Below are 18,733 nucleotides of genomic sequence, written 5' to 3'. Positions count from 1 at the left end.
GTGATTTGAGACTAGCAACCTGACAAATGGGGAATATTGCAATTAATCAAAAATCCGGCAAGCCACCCAGTGATACGCCAAGTGTTTATTCTGGACGGAGGCTTGAAATTTCATATTCCACCTTCTCCCTCGCCATCATTATTTGTATTTAATGCTATGCCGGATGAATAGGTTGGGGAATATATGCATTTCATTTATAGTGTGAGGTATTCGAGATGCTTGTTATGGAAAGAAGGGTGAAAGGTTAAAAAGGCCCCACAGGGGTTACGGGATTAGTATGGGGACTAGTGCGGCCCAAAGAATGGGAGCAAAGAAGCCAATTTATCTTGCACCCACCTGTGCTGCCTGTCACCGAAAATATGGAGGTAACGATGCAGTAACCAGGGCGCGGGGAACATTTTACAGCAGCTCGGCCATCTGCCAGTTATGGGGTTAATAGGTGGCAAGCGTTAAATGAGATCAACACTAATGCGCACACTGAATAAAGAAGAGCTCGCTCCATCGCTAATGAATGGAAGAGGAGCAAAGTGGATTTTTTTTTCTTTTCAATTAAATATTAATGAAAACCCCATGTGGGTGTGTTTTTTTATTTTTTTTTTTTGTTTTTTTTTCTTTAGTTTTTTTCTTTTTTTAGCAGGATCTGACTTACAACATGGTTGCCCATTTGTGTAAGAATGCTCCTATAATCTGCAGAGGCTCAGATTATTAATTATGTTATTTAATCAGCAGAATATTTTTTTATGTATTTTATTAAATATAAATATATTTATATTTAAATATATTTAAATATATAAATTATATTTGAACATTTTTTTTATTTTTTTCCTTTTAGGCAAAAATAAATTTATTCAGAACACATTGGGAAATATAATTATTATTATTATTTAGTATTATAGCGCCATCAATTCCATGGCGCTTTACATGTGAAAGGGGTGTACATAATAGGGACAAGTACAATAATCATAAACAATACAAGACACAGACTGGTACAGGAGGATAGAGGTCCCTGCCCGCGAGGGCTCACAGTCTACAAGGGATAGGTGAGGATACAGTAGGTTAGGGTAAAATATAATAAAAAAATAAAAATATTATTATATTGTTATTAATAATAATAATAATAATAATTATTATTATTATTATTTTATACTGGTGCACCGTAGTCTCCCCCGAGCGCAGTGTGCCATGTACATCAGCAATACCATGCTAATAATGATGACACATGGCCTAAAACTACAGGCCAAATTTGTGGGGGGTTTTTGTTTGTTTTTTTTTTTTTTATTCAGAAAAGTATCGAAAATCTTTTAAGTGTTTTAGCTTGATTTTACTTTTTTTTTTAAATAAAGCATTTTATTTATTTGTTTTATTTTGCCAGTGTACCCTGTATAATCCCCAATTCATTAAAGGGAATCTGTCACCAGGTTTTTGCCACCTAATCTGAGCGCAGCATAATGTAGCGGCAGAGATCCTGATTCCAACGATGTGTCACTTACTGGGCTGCTTAGTGTAGTTTTGATAACATCACTATTTAATCAGCAGGAGATTATCATTACAGGACTACTTGGCATGCTCCCAGGTAGTCCAGCATATTCATGAGCTCTGTATATCTGCTAGATCTGCAGCAGAGAAATTAGTGATTTTATCAAAATGACAGGAAACAGCTCAGTAAGTGACACATCGCTGGAATCAGGATCTCTGTCTCTACATTATGCTGCTCTCTGATGGGGGCAAAAACCTGGTGACATATTCCCTTCCATCTAATGAATACATATTCTTCATCTCGTGATGTTAGATTATTTTTTAGGAAATGTTAATGTTTTCTTATTTTTTCCAGTTTACATTTACATTTTTTTTTGGCTTTATTTTTTTTTTTCCTCTCGACGTGTTGTTGTGACTTTAGAAAAGTGTTGCCTGTCTAATGGTGGCCAGCGTTGGCTGGTGTTCTAACAGTCACACTTCTTGCACATGCATAAAGAGAGGTCAGGGGTCACCAGCTTCCATCTTTACAAATGAATCTCTCTGCTCTCTGTATTCTTCCAGGTTTTCTGGGTGCATTGCCTGAATGGCCTCTTCCATAGTATTATCTTGTTCTGGTTCCCACTGAAGGCTCTTCAGCATGGTAAGACACATTCTCTTACGTCGGCTACAAATCGAAAACATGAACTTGCCTGGTTTGACCATTAATTTTATGAGATTACGTTACTGCAGATAAGTCCTGGCCGTCCACCTTATCTCTAATACTGATCATACTTTATTATCAGAACCAGCAATGCCATATTATCAGATTCTCCAGACTACTGGATAATCCAGGAATACCAGGGCATCTGCAGTACTTCAAAAATGGTCTTTCTGTATTCTGTAAAATTCCAGATCACTGGTTTGGTATTTCTGCACATTGTTTTCACTCCTCCTATAATTCATGGACATGGCCTTTTTACAGCTGAATACAACTTTTATTATGGTACTCATTGACGTCTATGGGGATCTGCTGTGAGGCTATCTAAATTCAAGAGAGCAACAATCACTTCATGCTCTTAGGGGTACTTTGCACACTACGACATCGCAAGCCGATGGTAGCGATGCCGCACGCGATAGTCCCCGCCCCCGTCGCAGATGCGATATCTTGTGATAGCTTCCGTAGCAAACATTATTGCTATGGCAGCTTCACATGCACTTACCTGCCCTGCGATGTCGCTCTGGCCGGCGACCCGCCTCCTTCCTAAGGGGGCGGGTCGTGCGCCGTCACAGCGACGTCACACGGCAGGCGGCCAATAGAAGCGGAGGGGCGGAGATGAGCGGGACGTAAACATCCCGCCCACCTCCTTCCTTCCTCATTGCAGCCGGGACGCAGGTAAGGAGATGTTCCTCGCTCCTGCAGCTTCATACACAGTGATGTGTGCTGCCGCAGGAACGAGGAACAACATCGTAACTTCGGTCCTTCCGAAATTATGGAAATGACCGACGCTACACCGATGATATGATTTCGATGCTTTTGCGCTCGTTAATCGTATCAAAAACGATTTACACACTCCAATGTCGACAGCAACGCCGGATGTGCGTCACTTTCGAGTTGACCCCACCGACATCGCACCTGCGATAACCAATATAGGGAGAATGAAACAACCGCACAATCCAGCTCAGATCTGGTAAAAAACGTCTTCTTTTTTTTACGAATAGGTGCATATAGAACGCAGGGTGAAGACCGGGTGCAGGTCCTACCAGGACGACAGCCGTTTCGCGTATAATCACGCTTCCACAGGTCCACGAGGGGGTCGTCCTGGTAGGACCTACACCCGGTCTTCACCCTGCGTTCTTTATGCACATATTCGTAAAATATAGACGACGTTTTTTACCAGATCTGAGCTGGATTGTGCGGTTGTTTCATTCTCCCTATATTGGTTATTGAGGCTCCTTATCCTTTCAACACGCACCCAGGACCTGTGAGTGAAAGGGGGTTTCCGTGAGATGTCCATTTTCCCCAGGACTATTGTCAGGCTGGTTGCGTCGGTGCAGAACCCTCTTTTCTTTTCTAACTTATTTGAATGATAAGCCTATAGGATGGAGCATCTTATTACTGCACCTCATACTTACAACATGCTAGTATGAAGCTGTAGGGAGCGTGTATGCCATGCAGCGCCATATCTATGCTCATATGCTACCATGCAGCATCACCTCTATACCCATTTGTCACCATACAGCCATGCAGCATCATATCTCTGCCCATATGCCACTGTACAGCAATGCAGTGTCGTTTCTATGCCCGTATGCCACTATACAGCCATGCAGTGTCAGACCTGTGCCTGTATGCCACTGTACAGCCATTCTGCGCCATTGCTATGCCCGTGTTACACGGTACAGTTATGCAGCATCATATCTATGACCTCCTATGACCTTGGCAAAGATTAGTTTACTGCCACATCCCTAATCTAAATTTCCTGGCCAAAGCACGAGTGGCATGTTGGCACCCAACACGCTAAGCTGCTGCGGCCGCCATGTACATGTTTCATCACATTGCCATGATTGGCTGTGGATTTTCCATCTTTAGGTGTCACATTTCCTATACATCTTGGCATTTGCTTAACTTGTACTGTGACATTAGTGCCTGTTTCATGCCGACAAGTGTGAGGACAAACCACTATAAAGTCCATATTATTTTATGTAAAACACGTGACTAAAATTACTTATAAAATATATATATACATATATATATATATGTGTATATATAATATATCTTGCTTTTTAAGGTAGGGACAGGTGATTTCTATTTTGAAATTTGTTCTGAAACCAATATTTTGGCTGCAGATCAGTCCTCAAAGCAAATATTGCCAAACTGTATTTTCATAAGGAAACTTTCCGCCTGGTTTCCTGCAGAGGTTATATACATATATTATTCTGTCCCTTCTTGATAGAAGCAGAACTTATAGCTGAATTGAAAAATGTCAGCGTTCTATCCATCCACTTTACAACACATGGCTTATTCTGAATATTCAGACTGAAGTTCAGATTTATCATATTACTAGCTGTACTACCCAGCTTCGCCCGGATTAATAACTGTTGTTAACAAAATAGAATGTATTAACAAAAATTTATTCTGCACAAAAACCACAAAGCAAATAGAAATGTAATTATTAAAAGGCATAAACTATGCTAATAGAAGCATTTCACAACATATATTTCAACACCACAGATATTCCACACAGATTTAACTAAATTGGCCAAGTAATGTGCTCCGTCTGTCTTTTTCCCGGTCTGTCTCTCTTTCCCGGTCTGTCTCTCTTTCCCGGTCTGTCTCTCTTTCCCGGTCTGTCTCTCTTTCCCGGTCTGTCTCTCTTTCCCGGTCTGTTTCTCTTTCCCGGTCTGTCTCTCTTTCCCGGTCTGTCTCTCTTTCCCGGTCTGTCTCTCTTTCCCCGTCTGTCTCTCTTTCCCCGTCTGTCTCTCTTTCCCCGTCTGTCTCTCTTTCCCCGTCTGTCTCTCTTTCCCCGTCTGTCTCTCTTTCCCCGTCTGTCTCTCTTTCCCCGTCTGTCTCTCTTTCCCCGTCTGTCTCTCTTTCCCCGTCTGTCTCTCTTTCCCCGTCTGTCTCTCTTTCCCCGTCTGTCTCTCTTTCCCCGTCTGTCTCTCTTTCCCCGTCTGTCTCTCTTTCCCCGTCTGTCTCTCTTTCCCCGTCTGTCTCTCTCTCCCCGTCGGTCTCTCTCTCCCCGTCGGTCTCTCTCTCCCCGTCGGTCTCTCTCTCCCCGTCGGTCTCTCTCTCCCCGTCGGTCTCTCTCTCCCCGTCGGTCTCTCTCTCCCCGTCGGTCTCTCTCTCCCCGTCGGTCTCTCTCTCCCCGTCGGTCTCTCTCTCCCCGTCTGTCTCTCTTTCCCCGTCTGTCTCTCTTTCCCCGTCTGTCTCTCTTTCCCCGTCTGTCTCTCTTTCCCCGTCTGTCTCTCTTTCCCCGTCTGTCTCTCTTTCCCCGTCTGTCTCTCTTTCCCCGTCTGTCTCTCTTTCCCCGTCTGTCTCTCTTTCCCCGTCTGTCTCTCTTTCCCCGTCTGTCTCTCTTTCCCCGTCTGTCTCTCTTTCCCCGTCTGTCTCTCTTTCCCCGTCTGTCTCTCTTTCCCCGTCTGTCTCTCTTTCCCCGTCGGTCTCTCTTTCCCCGTCGGTCTCTCTTTCCCCGTCGGTCTCTCTTTCCCCGTCGGTCTCTCTTTCCCCGTCGGTCTCTCTTTCCCCGTCGGTCTCTCTTTCCCCGTCGGTCTCTCTTTCCCCGTCGGTCTCTCTTTCCCCGTCGGTCTCTCTTTCCCCGTCGGTCTCTCTCTCCCCGTCGGTCTCTCTCTCCCCGTCGGTCTCTCTCTCCCCGTCGGTCTCTCTCTCCCCGTCGGTCTCTCTCTCCCCGTCGGTCTCTCTCTCCCCGTCGGTCTCTCTCTCCCCGTCGGTCTCTCTCTCCCCGTCGGTCTCTCTCTCCCCGTCGGTCTCTCTCTCCCCGTCGGTCTCTCTCTCCCCGTCGGTCTCTCTCTCCCCGTCGGTCTCTCTCTCCCCGTCGGTCTCTCTCTCCCCGTCGGTCTCTCTCTCCCCGTCGGTCTCTCTCCATCTCCCCACCGACATCTTATTACCTCACATATAAGCTTCTTTTACTATGAATGTATTTTGTTCCTATAGCAACCAAGTACTGCTCCTACTAATAACCTGTAGTTCCAGGCTCCATTTACTTTAATGGAGGCATGTTTTTTGGAGAGTAACTGTAAAGTGCGGGGTTAGATTTTCCTGTCAAAACATAGTCTACGACGTTCCCTGGGTCACATGAGGTGTCTGTGCAAAATTTCGTGATTGTAAATGCGACTGTGCGGATACATTTTTCGTTTCACTTATTCCCCATTATGTAGATAGGGGCAAAATTGATTGGTAAATTGGAATGCAAAATTTTGTGGCTGTAGCTGCGACGGTGCAGATGCCAATCCCGGACATAAACACACACGCACACATACATACACACACAAATACACACACACATACATACACATACACATTCAGCTTTATATATTAGATGTCCTAAGCGGGTAAAGTGGAGCAGTCAGGTGGAATACGCTGCCTCACCTAACAGAGCCCCGGTCTCTGACAACTGTGTGTATGGCCATCTATATACAATCTGTAGGCAGCATCTTCTGTGACCCAACCTCAGGTGAATTAGGACAAGTAGTTACATTGTTTTACAGTCCAAATTTGGACAGGTTTGAAGAAAGGTCCAGCATTAAGAGAGATTAATCAGTGGTGTGGTAAGGGGGGCTTTATGTGCACAATGTGGCTGAGCATGGTGAGGTGAAAAAGATTTGGAGGAGAGTGAGAGATGGAAAAGAGAGAGAATTGTAGAGAGAGAGTGGGTAGGAAAGGGAGGCAGGAAAGAGAGGATGGGTAGGTAAGAGAGGGAAGAAAGAGAGGAAAGTGTGTGTGTGTGTGTGTGTGTGTGTGTGTGTGTGTAGGTAGGAAAGGGAAAGAGAAGGGATTATAGAGAGGGGTAGGAGAGGTAGGGAGGGAGATATGAGAGAGAGAGAGAGGGGATTATAGAGAAGGAGGGTAGGAAAGAGAGGGGAACATATAGCAAGGGGGGTAGGAAAGGGATGGAGAAAAGAGGATTATAGAGAGTGGGGGGTAGGAAAGGGAAAGATGGAGTAAAGAGCGGAGATTATAAAGAGGTGGTAGGAAAGGGAGAGAGGATTATATAGAGAGGGGGTAGGAAAGGGAAAGAGGGAGTAAAGAGAGAAGGGGGGAGGAAAGAGATGGGATTATAAAGAAAGGGGTAGGAGAGAGAAAGAGGGAGGAAAGAGAAAGCAGGTATTCTATAAAGATGGAGAGTAGGAAAAGGAAATATGGGGCTTTAGAGGGGGTTAGTAAAAAGAGGAATGGGAAAGTGAGAAAGAGGGCATTTTTTTTTTTTTTTTAGAGAGAGGAGAGTAGGGAAGGGAAACGGAAGAGAGAAAAGGGAAAGATGAGATTATAAAGAGACTACGATATGAAAGAGAGCGGTAGAACACCGAGTGAAGAGAGAGTATAGAGAAGAGGGGTAGGAAAGAGTTACAGAATTAGAGTGGGGTAGGAAAGAGAGGGTATGGAAAAGTAATGATGATGAGAGAGAGATGGGGTAGGAAAGAGAGGGGATTACAGTGGGTACGGATAGTTTTAAGACCCCTTTAAATTTTTGTTTCATTGCAGCCATTTGGTAAATTCCAAAAAGTTCATTTTTTTTTCTCATTAATGTACACTCTGCACCCCATCTTGACAGAAAAAAACAAATGTAGAAATTTTTGCAAATTTATTAAACAAGAAAAACTGAAATATCACATGGTTTTAAGTATTCAGACCCTTTGCTCAGATACTCATATTTAAGTCACATGCTGTCCATTTCCTTGTGATCCTCCTTGAGATGGTTCTAATCCTTCATTGGCGTCCAGCTGTGTTTTATTAAACTGATAGGACTTGATTTGGAAAGTCACACACCTGTCTATATAAGACCTCACAGGTCACAGAGCATGTCACACCAAATGAGAATCATGAGTTCAAAGGAACTACCCAAGGAGCTCAGAGACAGAATTGTGGCAAGGCACAGATCTGACCAAGGTTACAAAAGAATTTCTGCAGTACTCAAGGTTCCTAAGAGCACAGTGGCCTCCATAATCCTTAAATGAAGAAGTTTGGGACCACCAGAATTGTTTCTAGACCTAGCCATCCAGCCAAACCGAGCAATCGTGGAAGAAGAGCCTTGGTGAGAGAGGTAAAGAACCCTAAGATCACTGTGGCTGAGATGCAGTAGGGAGATGGGAGAAAGTTCCACAAAGTCAACTATCACTGCAGCCCTCCACCAGTCATGTCTTTATGGTAGAGTGACCTAACAGAAGTCTCTCCTCAGTGCAAGACATATGAAAGCTCACATAGTTTGCAAAAAACACATGAAGGACTCGCAGACTATGAAAAATAAGATTCTCTGGTCTGATCTGGTCTAAGCAGTATGTGTGGAGAAAACCTGGCACTGCTCATCACCTGCCCAGTACAATCCCAATAGTGAATCATGGTGGTGGCATTATCATGCTATGGGGGTGTTTTGCAGCTGCAGGGACAGGACGACTGGTTGCAATTGAAGGAAAGATGAATGTGGCTTAGTACAGAGATTTCCTGGAAGAAAACCTCTTCTCGAGTGCTCTGTACTTCAGACTTTGCCGAAGGTTCACCTTCAACAAGACAATGACCCTAAGCACGCAGCTAAAATAACAAAGGAGTGGCTTCAGAACAACTCTGTGACCATTCTTGACTGGCCCAGCCAGAGCCCTGACATAAACCCAATTGAGCATCTCTGGAGAGACCTGAAAATGGCGTCCACCAACGTTCACCATCCAACCTGACGGAACAGGAGAGGATCTGCAAGGAAGAATGGCAGAGGATCCCCAAATCCAGGTGTGAAAAACTTGTCAAATTATTCCCAAGACAACTCATGGCTGTACTAGCTCAAAAGGGTGCGTCTACTCAATACTGAGAAAAGGGTCTGAATACATATGACCGTGTGATATTTCCGTTCTTATTGTTTAATAAATATGTTTTCTGTCAAGATTGGGGCAGAGCGTACATTAATGAGAAAAAAAATGAACTTTTTTGAATTTATCAAATGGCTGCAATGAAACAGAGTGAAAAATGTAAAGGGGTCTGAATACTTTCCATATCCACTGTATATAAAGAGAGGAGAGTGGGGAAGGGAAAAAGGGGATTAGAGAGACAGGAGCAGGAAGGAGTGTGGTAGAGCACAAAGAGACTATAGAAAGGAGGGGAGAGAGAAGCTGTGTAGGAAAAAGTGAGGGGATTCTAGTGGGGGGATGGGAAAGTGAGAGTGGGTGATTAGAGAGAGATAGGGGTAGGGAAGAGGGGATTAGAGGCAGACCTAGATAGGAAAGAGAGGGGAGAGATAAATGGGGTAGGAAAGAGAGAAAGTGTGAGTGAGGGGTTTGGGTACAGAAGAAAGGAAGGTTAGGATTTAAGTGTGAGAGGTGGTGAGGTGACAAAAGTGTGGGTGAGGGGATACAATAGAGCTGCGCACGAACGTGAAAGAGGCATGTATTAGAAATGGAGATGTGAATAGATTGATTCTTGACATTGCATTGTAATTCATTTTTCTTTTTGCCCGACTCGTACATATTTGATGGATAACATAATTTTCGTTTCTTGTGTGTTTATTCAGATAACGTGTTTGCAAATGGAAAAACCTCAGATTACCTTTTATTGGGAAACATCGTTTACACGGTCAGTCTCTTTTGAAGTGTTTGTCATTATTATTAATGCATTTTAATTCAATGTTTAGTTTATCCTTAAAATGTTCCAATGCTTGCCCAACACATGCATTTACTCCAAAGTCAGGCTTATTTCTAACAAATGACTACTGAGTAAATGGCACTTTCGTGAGAGACCATATGGTCTACATGTAACAAGACTAGACTAGTCTTATGCCAGACTAAGATAAAAGATGGCTGATGTACTGTGCTTCAAATTTACTTTAAGGGGCTGGCTTCTTAAAGTGACTCAGTCACTAGGTTTCTGCAATGTAATCTAAAGACAGCATGCTGCAAGAATTAAAACAGAGAATTCAAACCTGCCTGTTTAATCTCAGTCTTTTTTTTTTTTTTTTTGTTTACCTGCTATTTTAGCTTAATCCTCTTATCTTTATCATTAGTGGGTCTCAGCAGTGTGAGCTGCCCTTCTGTGATTAGCAGCCTCTGTTTATGGACTTGTACACTGAAAGCCTGGTGTGGGCAGGAACCACTCTCCCAGCACTGCTGCATGCAAAATCTAAAATCGTTCACTGTGTCAGAACTGATGCAACCACTATTCTAAGTGATACATTTTTTAACTCAGGGCCTCTTTTCCTACATGATGGTGCTCTCAGATGAGGTAGCAAAAACCTGCTTCCCTTTAAATCAGGGGTGGGGAACCTCCGGCCCGCGGGCCGTATACGGCCCGTGACGACTTTTTATGCGGCCCCCGGGCACATTCCCGGGGACCATTGTGCTTTGGTGGCAGCCGCGCTTTTCCCGGCTCCCGGCCCTTTAAATCTCACTGCCTTATGCCCTGTGGGTTGATGCTAGAATGTACGGGCTCTCTCCAGATCCTGACTTCCAGGACCTGACTGCAGCCCATACATTCTAGGCTTATCCCCGGCCTGTGTGCTCTGGTGGGCGGGTAAGCAGCACGCTGCGATAAAGTCACACAGAAGAGCTGCAGCAGGTCTACCAGCCTCCCGGACCTGCTGTGTGTGTGTGACTCTCCCTCCCCCTCACTGCGAGTACTCAACCCATCGCTGCCCCCCCCCCCCCCCCGCTCAGTGCTGTGTACCCCCTCGTACTGTGTGTACCCCCCAATGCTGTATGTACCCCCCAATGCTGTGTGTACCCCCTAGTGCAGTGTGTACCCCCTAGTGCAGTGTGTACCCCCTAGTGCAGTGTGTACCCCCTAGTGCAGTGTGTACCCCCTAGTACAGTGAGTACCCCTTAATGATGTGTGTACCCCTTAATGCTGTGTGTACCCCTTAATGCTGTGTGTACCCCCTCGTGCTGTGTACCCCTTCGTGCTGTGTGTACCCCCCAATGCTGTGTGTACCCCCTCGTGCTGTGTACCCCCTCGTGCTGTATGTACCCCCCAATGCTGTGTGTACCCCCTAGTGCAGTGTGTACCCCTTAATGCTGTGTACCCCTTAATGCTGTGTACCCCTTAATGCTGTGTGTACCCCTTAATGCTGTGTGTACCCCCTCGTGCTGTGTACCCCCTAGTGCTGTGTACCCCCTAGTGCTGTGTACCCCCTAGTGCTGTGTACCCCCTAGTGCTGTGTACCCCCTAGTGCTGTGTACCCCCTCGTGCTGTGTGTACCCCCTCATGCTGTGTACCTCCTAGTACAGTGTGTACCCCCCAGTGCTGTATGTACCCCCCAATGCTGTGTGTACCTCCTCGTGCTGTGTACCCCCTCGTGCTGTATGTACCCCCTAGTGCAGTGTGTACCCCCTAGTGCAGTGAGTACCCCCTAGTACAGTGAGTACCCCTTAATGCTGTGTGTACCCCCTCGTGCTGTGTGTACCCCCTCGTGCTGTGTGTACCCCCTCGTGCTGTGTACCCCTTCATGCTGTGTACCTCCTAGTACAGTGTGTACCCCCCAGGTGCTGTGTGTACCCCCAGGTGCTGTGTGTACCCCCTAGTGCTGTGTGTACCCCCTAATGCTGTGTACACCCCAGTGCTGTGTACCCCCTCAGCGCGGTGTAACCCCTCACTGCTGTCCGTGCCCCCCCTAGTGCTGTCTGTACCCCCTGGGTGATGTCTATGCCCCCCCACCAGTGCTGTCCGCACCACCTAATGCTGTCCATGCTGCCACCAGTGCTGTCCATGCCACGGTGAGTGCTGCCTGTGCCCCCTTATGCTGTCCATGCTCCCCAGTGCTGTGTGCCACCCCTCAGTGCTCTTAACTCGCTACTGCTGTCTGTACCCTCCCACTGCTTTCTATGCTCCCCAGTTCGTGCTCTCCTGTTGATGTCTATGTTCCCCCAGACCTGTCTGTCTCCCTAGTGCTGCCACCCAGTGCAGTGCGTGCTGCCACCCAGTGCAGTGCGTGCTGCCACCCAGTGCAGTGCGTGCTGCCACCCAGTGCAGTGCGTGCTGCCACCCAGTGCAGTGCGTGCTGCCACCCAGTGCAGTGCGTGCTGCCACCCAGTGCAGTGCGTGCTGCCACCCAGTGCAGTGCGTGCTGCCACCCAGTGCTGTGCGTGTCCCCAGTCATGTCTGTGCCACCGCCAGGGCTGTCCATGCCCCCTACTGATGTATATGCCCCAGCCCCTCCTGTGATGTATATGCCCCAGCCCCTCCTGTGATGTATATGCCCCAGCCCCTCCTGTGATGTATATGCCCCAGCCCCTCCTGTGATGTATATGCCTCAGCCCCTCCTGTGATGTATATGCCCCAGCCCCTCCTGTGATGTATATGCCCCAGCCCCTCCTGTGATGTATATGCCCCAGCCCCTCCTGTGATGTATATGCCCCAGCCCCTCCTGTGATGTATATGCCCCAGCCCCTCCTGTGATGTATATGCCCCAGGCCCTCCTGTGATGTATATGCCCCAGCCCCTCCTGTGATGTGTACTCCCAGTGTCTCCTGTGATTTATGCGCCCTGGCCCCTCCTGTGATGTGTATGCCCCCAGCATCTCCAGACAGAGACAAACCTGGAAAAGCAGCTGTGAGAAACAAGATGATCAATATCACCGAACATCACAATCGCACCAAAGAGAAGCAGCTCAGTAGGGGTGAGTTAATTAATCGTTTGACCAAATATAGCAGGGTTATTTTTCAGGTTGATAATGTTGTGCGGCCCCCAAAGGTTAGTAGGAAATTCCAAATGGCCCCCGGCAGTAAAAAGGTTCCCCACCCCTGCTTTAAATGCACTATGCTTTGGTAGAACTGACGAATCCATGACGAGTCCATGCCGAAATGATGAATCTGCATCCACTCTCTGACCTCAGACTGCTGAATAGTGACAATGGGTGCACGCCACTCACTATTCAACAGGCTCCTGTCATATAGACTTTTTATTTCAGCCTGGACAACCCCTTTAATATTTTTTTCCTAAATTTATAAGGCCACAATACTTTTTGGGCCACTTACCATATCTGTAAAGAAAATTTACATTTTTTATAATAGTATAAAATTTGGTACTATGTGCTATATCTTAAGCTAAACAGCTGAGATAATATTTCTATGCTCGGGATGCAGCAGGTAGAATTTAGCCTTAGAAAAAGGCATAGGGCATTTATGGGGGGAGAGGGGGGTCTGTTAACTTAGAAGTAAAAAGTTTTGTGATTCTGCCTTGAACTACACTTTAAGGCTATGTGCACTTGTAGTGTTCTGCCCTGCAAAAATTTCTGCAGCGATTTGAACAGCACACGTGCGCTTCAAATCGACGCAGAAAGAGTCCGTAATGAAAAAAAAAAAAAGCCGATTCCATGCGCTCTGAGTGCAGCCCCTCCCATAGACAGAGCGGAGACTGCATGCAGAGCGCAGGAAAGAAGTGACATGTCACTTCTTAGAATGCGCGCTTCAGGCAGCAGCCGAAGCGCTGCGCTCTAATACGCCACGTGTGCACGTCTCCTGCATAATCTTCATAGATTATGCAGGGGACACAGGACGCATGCAGTTACGCTGCGGTGCAGATCGAAGCGTAGCTGCATGCAAATACGCAATGTGCGCACATAGCCTAAAGCTGGTATTTCTTTTTCGCTCCTAATTGGGAGACCCAGACAGTGGGTGTATAGCTACTGCCTCTGGAGGCCGCACAAAGAACTACACTTAAAAGTGTAAGGCCCCTCCCCTTCTGGCTATACACCCTCCCGTAGGAGTACAGATTCCTCAGTTTTAGCTTTGTGCGCAAGGAGGTCAGACACGCACGCATAGCTCCATTGTTTTTAGTCAGCAGCAGCTGCTGACTATGTCGGATGGAAGAAAAGAGGGTCTATATAGACTCCCAGCATGCTCCCTTCTCACCCCACTTATGTCGGAGGTGTTTGTAAGGTTGAGGTACCCATTGCGGGTACGGCGGCAGGAGCCCACATGCTGATTCCTTCCCCATCCCTTTTTACAGGGCTCTGGGTGAAGTGGGATTTACCGGTCTCCAGGCACAGAGACCGTGCTCCATCTACAGCCCCTGGAGAAGATGCTGGATGGAGCGGAGTACATCAGGGACATGGCCCTGCTTCCTCAAGGTACTCTGTGTCCCCGTGTATCTGGCGCTCACACCGCAGCATGCTGGGTGTTGTAGTGCGCCGGGGGACATCAGCGCTGCGGCGCCTGTGCCATGGCCTCATTCAGCTCTGCTGAAGCAGGCACATTTATGGGAATAGGCCGCGCCGGCCGCTGGGACTGCGGCGCGGCTGGCACTTGTAGTGCGCCGGGGACTTCAGCGCGGCCTGCGCTTTTACGGCGGCCGCGCTGATAACTACAGTCCCCGGCTTTTGCGGCCTGCTTCCTTTCGTTCCCGCCCCCAGACCTGCCAGTCAGGAGAGGGGCGGGACGCTGCCCACGTCTAGATCTCGGGCGCCGGCCGCTCGAACAGCGGCGCGGCTGGCACTTGCGGTGCGCCGGGGACTTCAGCGCGGCCCGCGCTTTTACGGCGGCCGCGCTGATAACTCGAGTCCCCGGCTTTTGCGGCCTGCTTTCGTTCGTTCCCGCCCACAGACCTGCCAGTCAGGAGAGGGGCGGGACGCTGGCCAGTGCATCAGCGCTGAGGGCTGGAGTCGTTTTTACATACTCCAGCCCTCACAGTCAGCACAGAGGGGACACTGTTCCCGCACTTTTGTTTGGGAACTCCCACGGACCGCCCCTCTCCACAGAAGCCGGCAGCCATTCTTGCTGACACGCTGAGCTGCAGAGGGGAGCCGGGGAGACCCAGACAAGGCATTCTGCAGCCTCTTACCCGCTGTTCAGCGGGCGGTAAGCAGCCCTCAGGGCTCACCCCCTCTTGTGCTCGTAGTATTCTTAGTATTTTGTTTCTACAAATACTTTGTACTGCATAGCGCTGGTCGCCCTTTGGCTATAGACTCTCTCACATGCAGAGAGCCAGCAGCATGTCGCCCGTAAAACGCAAGGGTGCCAAGGCACAGACATTGTATGCTTCCTGCACCGCATGTGGGACTTTTCTACCGGCAGGCTCCACGGACCCCCATTGTGTGCAGTGCTCGGCCCCTGCGGCGCTTGCACAGTCGGGACCTCTGCTGGACGTGTCCCAGGGTGTACCACCTGTGAATGCTGTCCAGGTGACAGGAACTGAGTTTGCAGCTTTTGCTGACAGAATGTCTCTCACTATGTCACAAATTCTTGACACATTGCGAGCTAGGCCTGTACTTCAGACCACGGACACTGTGCATGTATTGCCCCCTGGTCCCCCTCAGCTCCTAGCTCCGGGACGGGCATCTACACCTCAGGGTGAAGACTCTGACTCGGACGATGGCCCCGGGCAGCCTAAGCGGGCTCGTTATGACGGGCCCTCACATTCATCTCAATGGTCTGGATCCCAGCGGGATGAATCTATGGGTGATGAGGCGGACTTAACTGATCAGGATTCTGATCCAGGGACCGCTCTCAATCTAGATACACCAGATGGTGACGCAATAGTTAATGATCTTATATTTAACATCAATAAGATGTTGAATATTTCCCCACCAGCTCCTCCTGTAGAGGAGTCAGCTTCGCAGCACGAGAGAATCCATTTCAGATACCCTAAGAGTACATTAAGCACTTTTCTGGACCACGCTGACTTCAGAGACGCAATCCAGAAACCCCACGCTTATCCTGAAAGGCGTTTTCCTAAACGACTTAAAGATACTCGCTACCCTTTTCCCTCTGAAGTGGTCAAGGGTTGGACCCAGTGTCCAAAAGTGGATCCTCCAATTTCCAGGCTTGCAGCCAGATCCTTGGTTGCTGTTGAAGATGGAGCGGCACTTAAAGATGCCACTGACAGGCAGATGGAGCTCTGGCTGAAATCCATCTATGAAGCGATTGGAGCGTCATTAGCGCCTTCTTTTGCGGCCGTATGGGCACTCCAAGCTATCACGGCCGGGCTTGCGCGAGTCGACTCAGTCACACGTGCATTTGCCCCGCAGGTAGCACCATTGACCTCGCAAATGGCGGCATTCGCGTCGTACGCGATTAATGCTGTTCTTGACGCTACAAGCCGCACGGCAGTGGCGTCAGCCAACTCAGTTGTTTTGCGTAGGGCTCTGTGGTTGAGACATTGGAAAGCAGATTCTCATTCCAAGAAGTGCTTAACCAATTTGCCTTTTTCTCGTGACCGATTGTTTGGAGAGCGTTTGGATGAAATCATCAAACACTCCAAGGGTAAGGACTCTTCCTTACCGCAACACAGACAAAACAAGCCCCAACAGAGGAGGGGTCAGTCTGGTTATCGGTCCTTTCGAGGACAGGGCAGGTCCCAATTCGCCTCGTCAAAAAAGACTCAAAAGGACCAGAGACGTTCAAATTCTTGGAGGTCTCAGTCACGCCCAAAAAGACCAGCCGGAGGAACCGTTGCCAAAACGACGTCCTCCTGACTTGCGGTCTCCGATGCCCACACCCGCGGTCGGTGGGAGGCTGTCCCACTTTGGCGACATTTGGCTAGCAAATGTCAAAGACCGTTGGGTGAGAGATATTCTATCTCACGGGTACAGGATAGAGTTCAGTTCTCGTCCGCCAACTCGTTTCTTCAGAACTTCTCCACCACCAGACCGAGCCGATGCTCTGTTGCAGGCGGTGGCCGCTCTAAAGGCGGAAGGAGTGGTGACCTCCGTCCCTCTTCAGGAACAGGGTCACGGTTTTTACTCCAATCTGTTTGTGGTCCCAAAAAAGGACGGATCGTATCGTCCCGTCCTGGATCTGAAGTTGCTCAACAGACACGTAAAAGTCAGGAGGTTCCGGATGGAATCCCTACGCTCCGTCATAGCCTCAATGTCTCAGGGAGATTTTCTAGCATCAATAGACATCAAAGATGCGTATCTCCACGTGCCGATTGCACCAGAGCATCAGCGTTTCCTACGTTTCGTCATACACGACGAGCACCTACAGTTCGTAGCGTTACCCTTCGGTCTGGCAACAGCCCCCCGGGTCTTCACCAAAGTCATGGCAGCAGTAGTAGCTGTTCTGCACTCGCAGGGTCACTCGGTCATCCCGTACCTAGACGACCTGCTTATAAAGGCATCCTCTCAAGAAGCATGCCAACACAGTCTGAAGGTGGCGCTAGACACTCTCCAGACTTTCGGGTGGATTATCAACTTTCCAAAGTCTCATCTAACCCCGACCCAATCTCTGACTTATCTTGGCATGGAGTTTCATACTCTATCAGCGATAGTGAGGCTTCCACTGGACAAGCAGTGCTCGCTACGGACTGGAGTGCAATCTCTCCTTCAGAGCCAGTCGCACTCACTGAGGCGCCTCATGCATTTCCTAGGAAAGATGGTAGCAGCAATGGAGGCAGTCCCGTTCGCGCAGTTTCATCTGCGCCCTCTCCAATGGGACATTCTGCGCCAATGGGATGGGAAATCGACGTCCCTCGACAGGACTGTCTCCCTCTCTCAGACTGCCAAGGACTCTCTACGTTGGTGGCTTCTCCCCAACTCATTGTCACAGGGAAAGTCGTTCCTTCCCCCGTCCTGGGCAGTGGTCACGACAGATGCGAGCCTATCAGGGTGGGGAGCGGTGTTTCTCCACCACAGGGCTCAGGGGACGTGGACTCAGGAAGAGTCCACCTTGCAGATCAATGTTCTGGAAATCAGAGCAATCTATCTTGCCCTGCGAGCCTTCCAACAATGGCTGGAAGGCAAGCAGATTCGGATTCAGTCGGACAATTCCACGGCGGTGGCGTACATCAACCACCAAGGGGGAACACGCAGTCGCCAAGCTTTTCAAGAAGTCCAGCGGATTTTGACGTGGGTGGAAAGCAGAGCGTCCACCATATCTGCAGTTCACATCCCAGGCGTGGAAAACTGGGAAGCAGACTTTCTCAGTCGCCAGGGCATGGACGCAGGAGAATGGTCCCTTCACCCGGACGTGTTTCAACAGATCTGTTGCCGCTGGGGGTCACCGGACGTCGATCTGATGGCGTCACGGCACAACAACAAGGTCCCAGTTTTCATGGCACGGTCTCACGATCACCGAGCGCTGGCGGCAGACGCCTTGGTTCAGGATTGGTCGCAATTCCGACTCCCCTATGTGTTCCCACCTCTAGCATTGTTACCCAGAGTTCTCCGGAAAATCAAGTCCGACTGCCAGCGAGCCATACTCGTCGCTCCAAATTGGCCAAGAAGGTCATGGTACCCGGATCTGTGGCATCTCACGGTAGGCCAACCGTGGGCACTACCAGACCGTCCAGATCTGCTGTCTCAAGGGCCGTTTTTCCATCTGAATTCTGCGGCCCTGAACCTGACTGTGTGGCCATTGAGTCCTGGATCCTAGCGGCCTCAGGTTTATCTCAGGGAGTTGTTGCCACAATGAGACAGGCTAGAAAACCATCCTCAGCTAAGATCTATCACAGGACGTGGAAGATATTCTTAGCGTGGTGCTTGGCTCAAGGGTTTTCTCCCTGGCCATTTGCATTGCCAATTTTTCTTTCCTTCCTGCAGTCTGGGTTGGAAAAAGGTTTGTCCCTTAGCTCGCTTAAGGGTCAAGTCTCCGCGTTATCCGTATTCTTTCAGAAGCGCTTGGCACAGCTTTCTAA

The 18,733-nt window shown here is 48.6% G+C and overlaps 1 protein-coding gene across 5 annotated transcripts in view; it reads left to right on the top strand.

Annotated features, from left to right (window-relative positions):
- ATP8A1 (ATPase phospholipid transporting 8A1) overlaps window positions 1-18,733 on the top strand; it is a 324,895-nt gene that overhangs the window by 277,085 nt on the left and 29,077 nt on the right. For all 5 annotated transcript variants that reach the window (XM_075347005.1, XM_075347007.1, XM_075347004.1 and 2 more), the window contains 2 exons: window positions 2,038-2,116; window positions 9,684-9,745. In XM_075347005.1, coding sequence (XP_075203120.1) covers window positions 2,038-2,116; window positions 9,684-9,745 — 141 coding nt within the window. The remainder of the gene's footprint in view (window positions 1-2,037; window positions 2,117-9,683; window positions 9,746-18,733) is intronic.

The sequence above is a fragment of the Anomaloglossus baeobatrachus genome, chromosome 1 (genome assembly GCF_048569485.1).
Source record: "Anomaloglossus baeobatrachus isolate aAnoBae1 chromosome 1, aAnoBae1.hap1, whole genome shotgun sequence".
Taxonomy (NCBI): Eukaryota; Metazoa; Chordata; class Amphibia; order Anura; family Aromobatidae; genus Anomaloglossus; species Anomaloglossus baeobatrachus.
The sequence above is the reverse complement of the archived record's forward strand: the minus strand, read 5'-3'. Positions and strand labels throughout refer to the sequence as shown.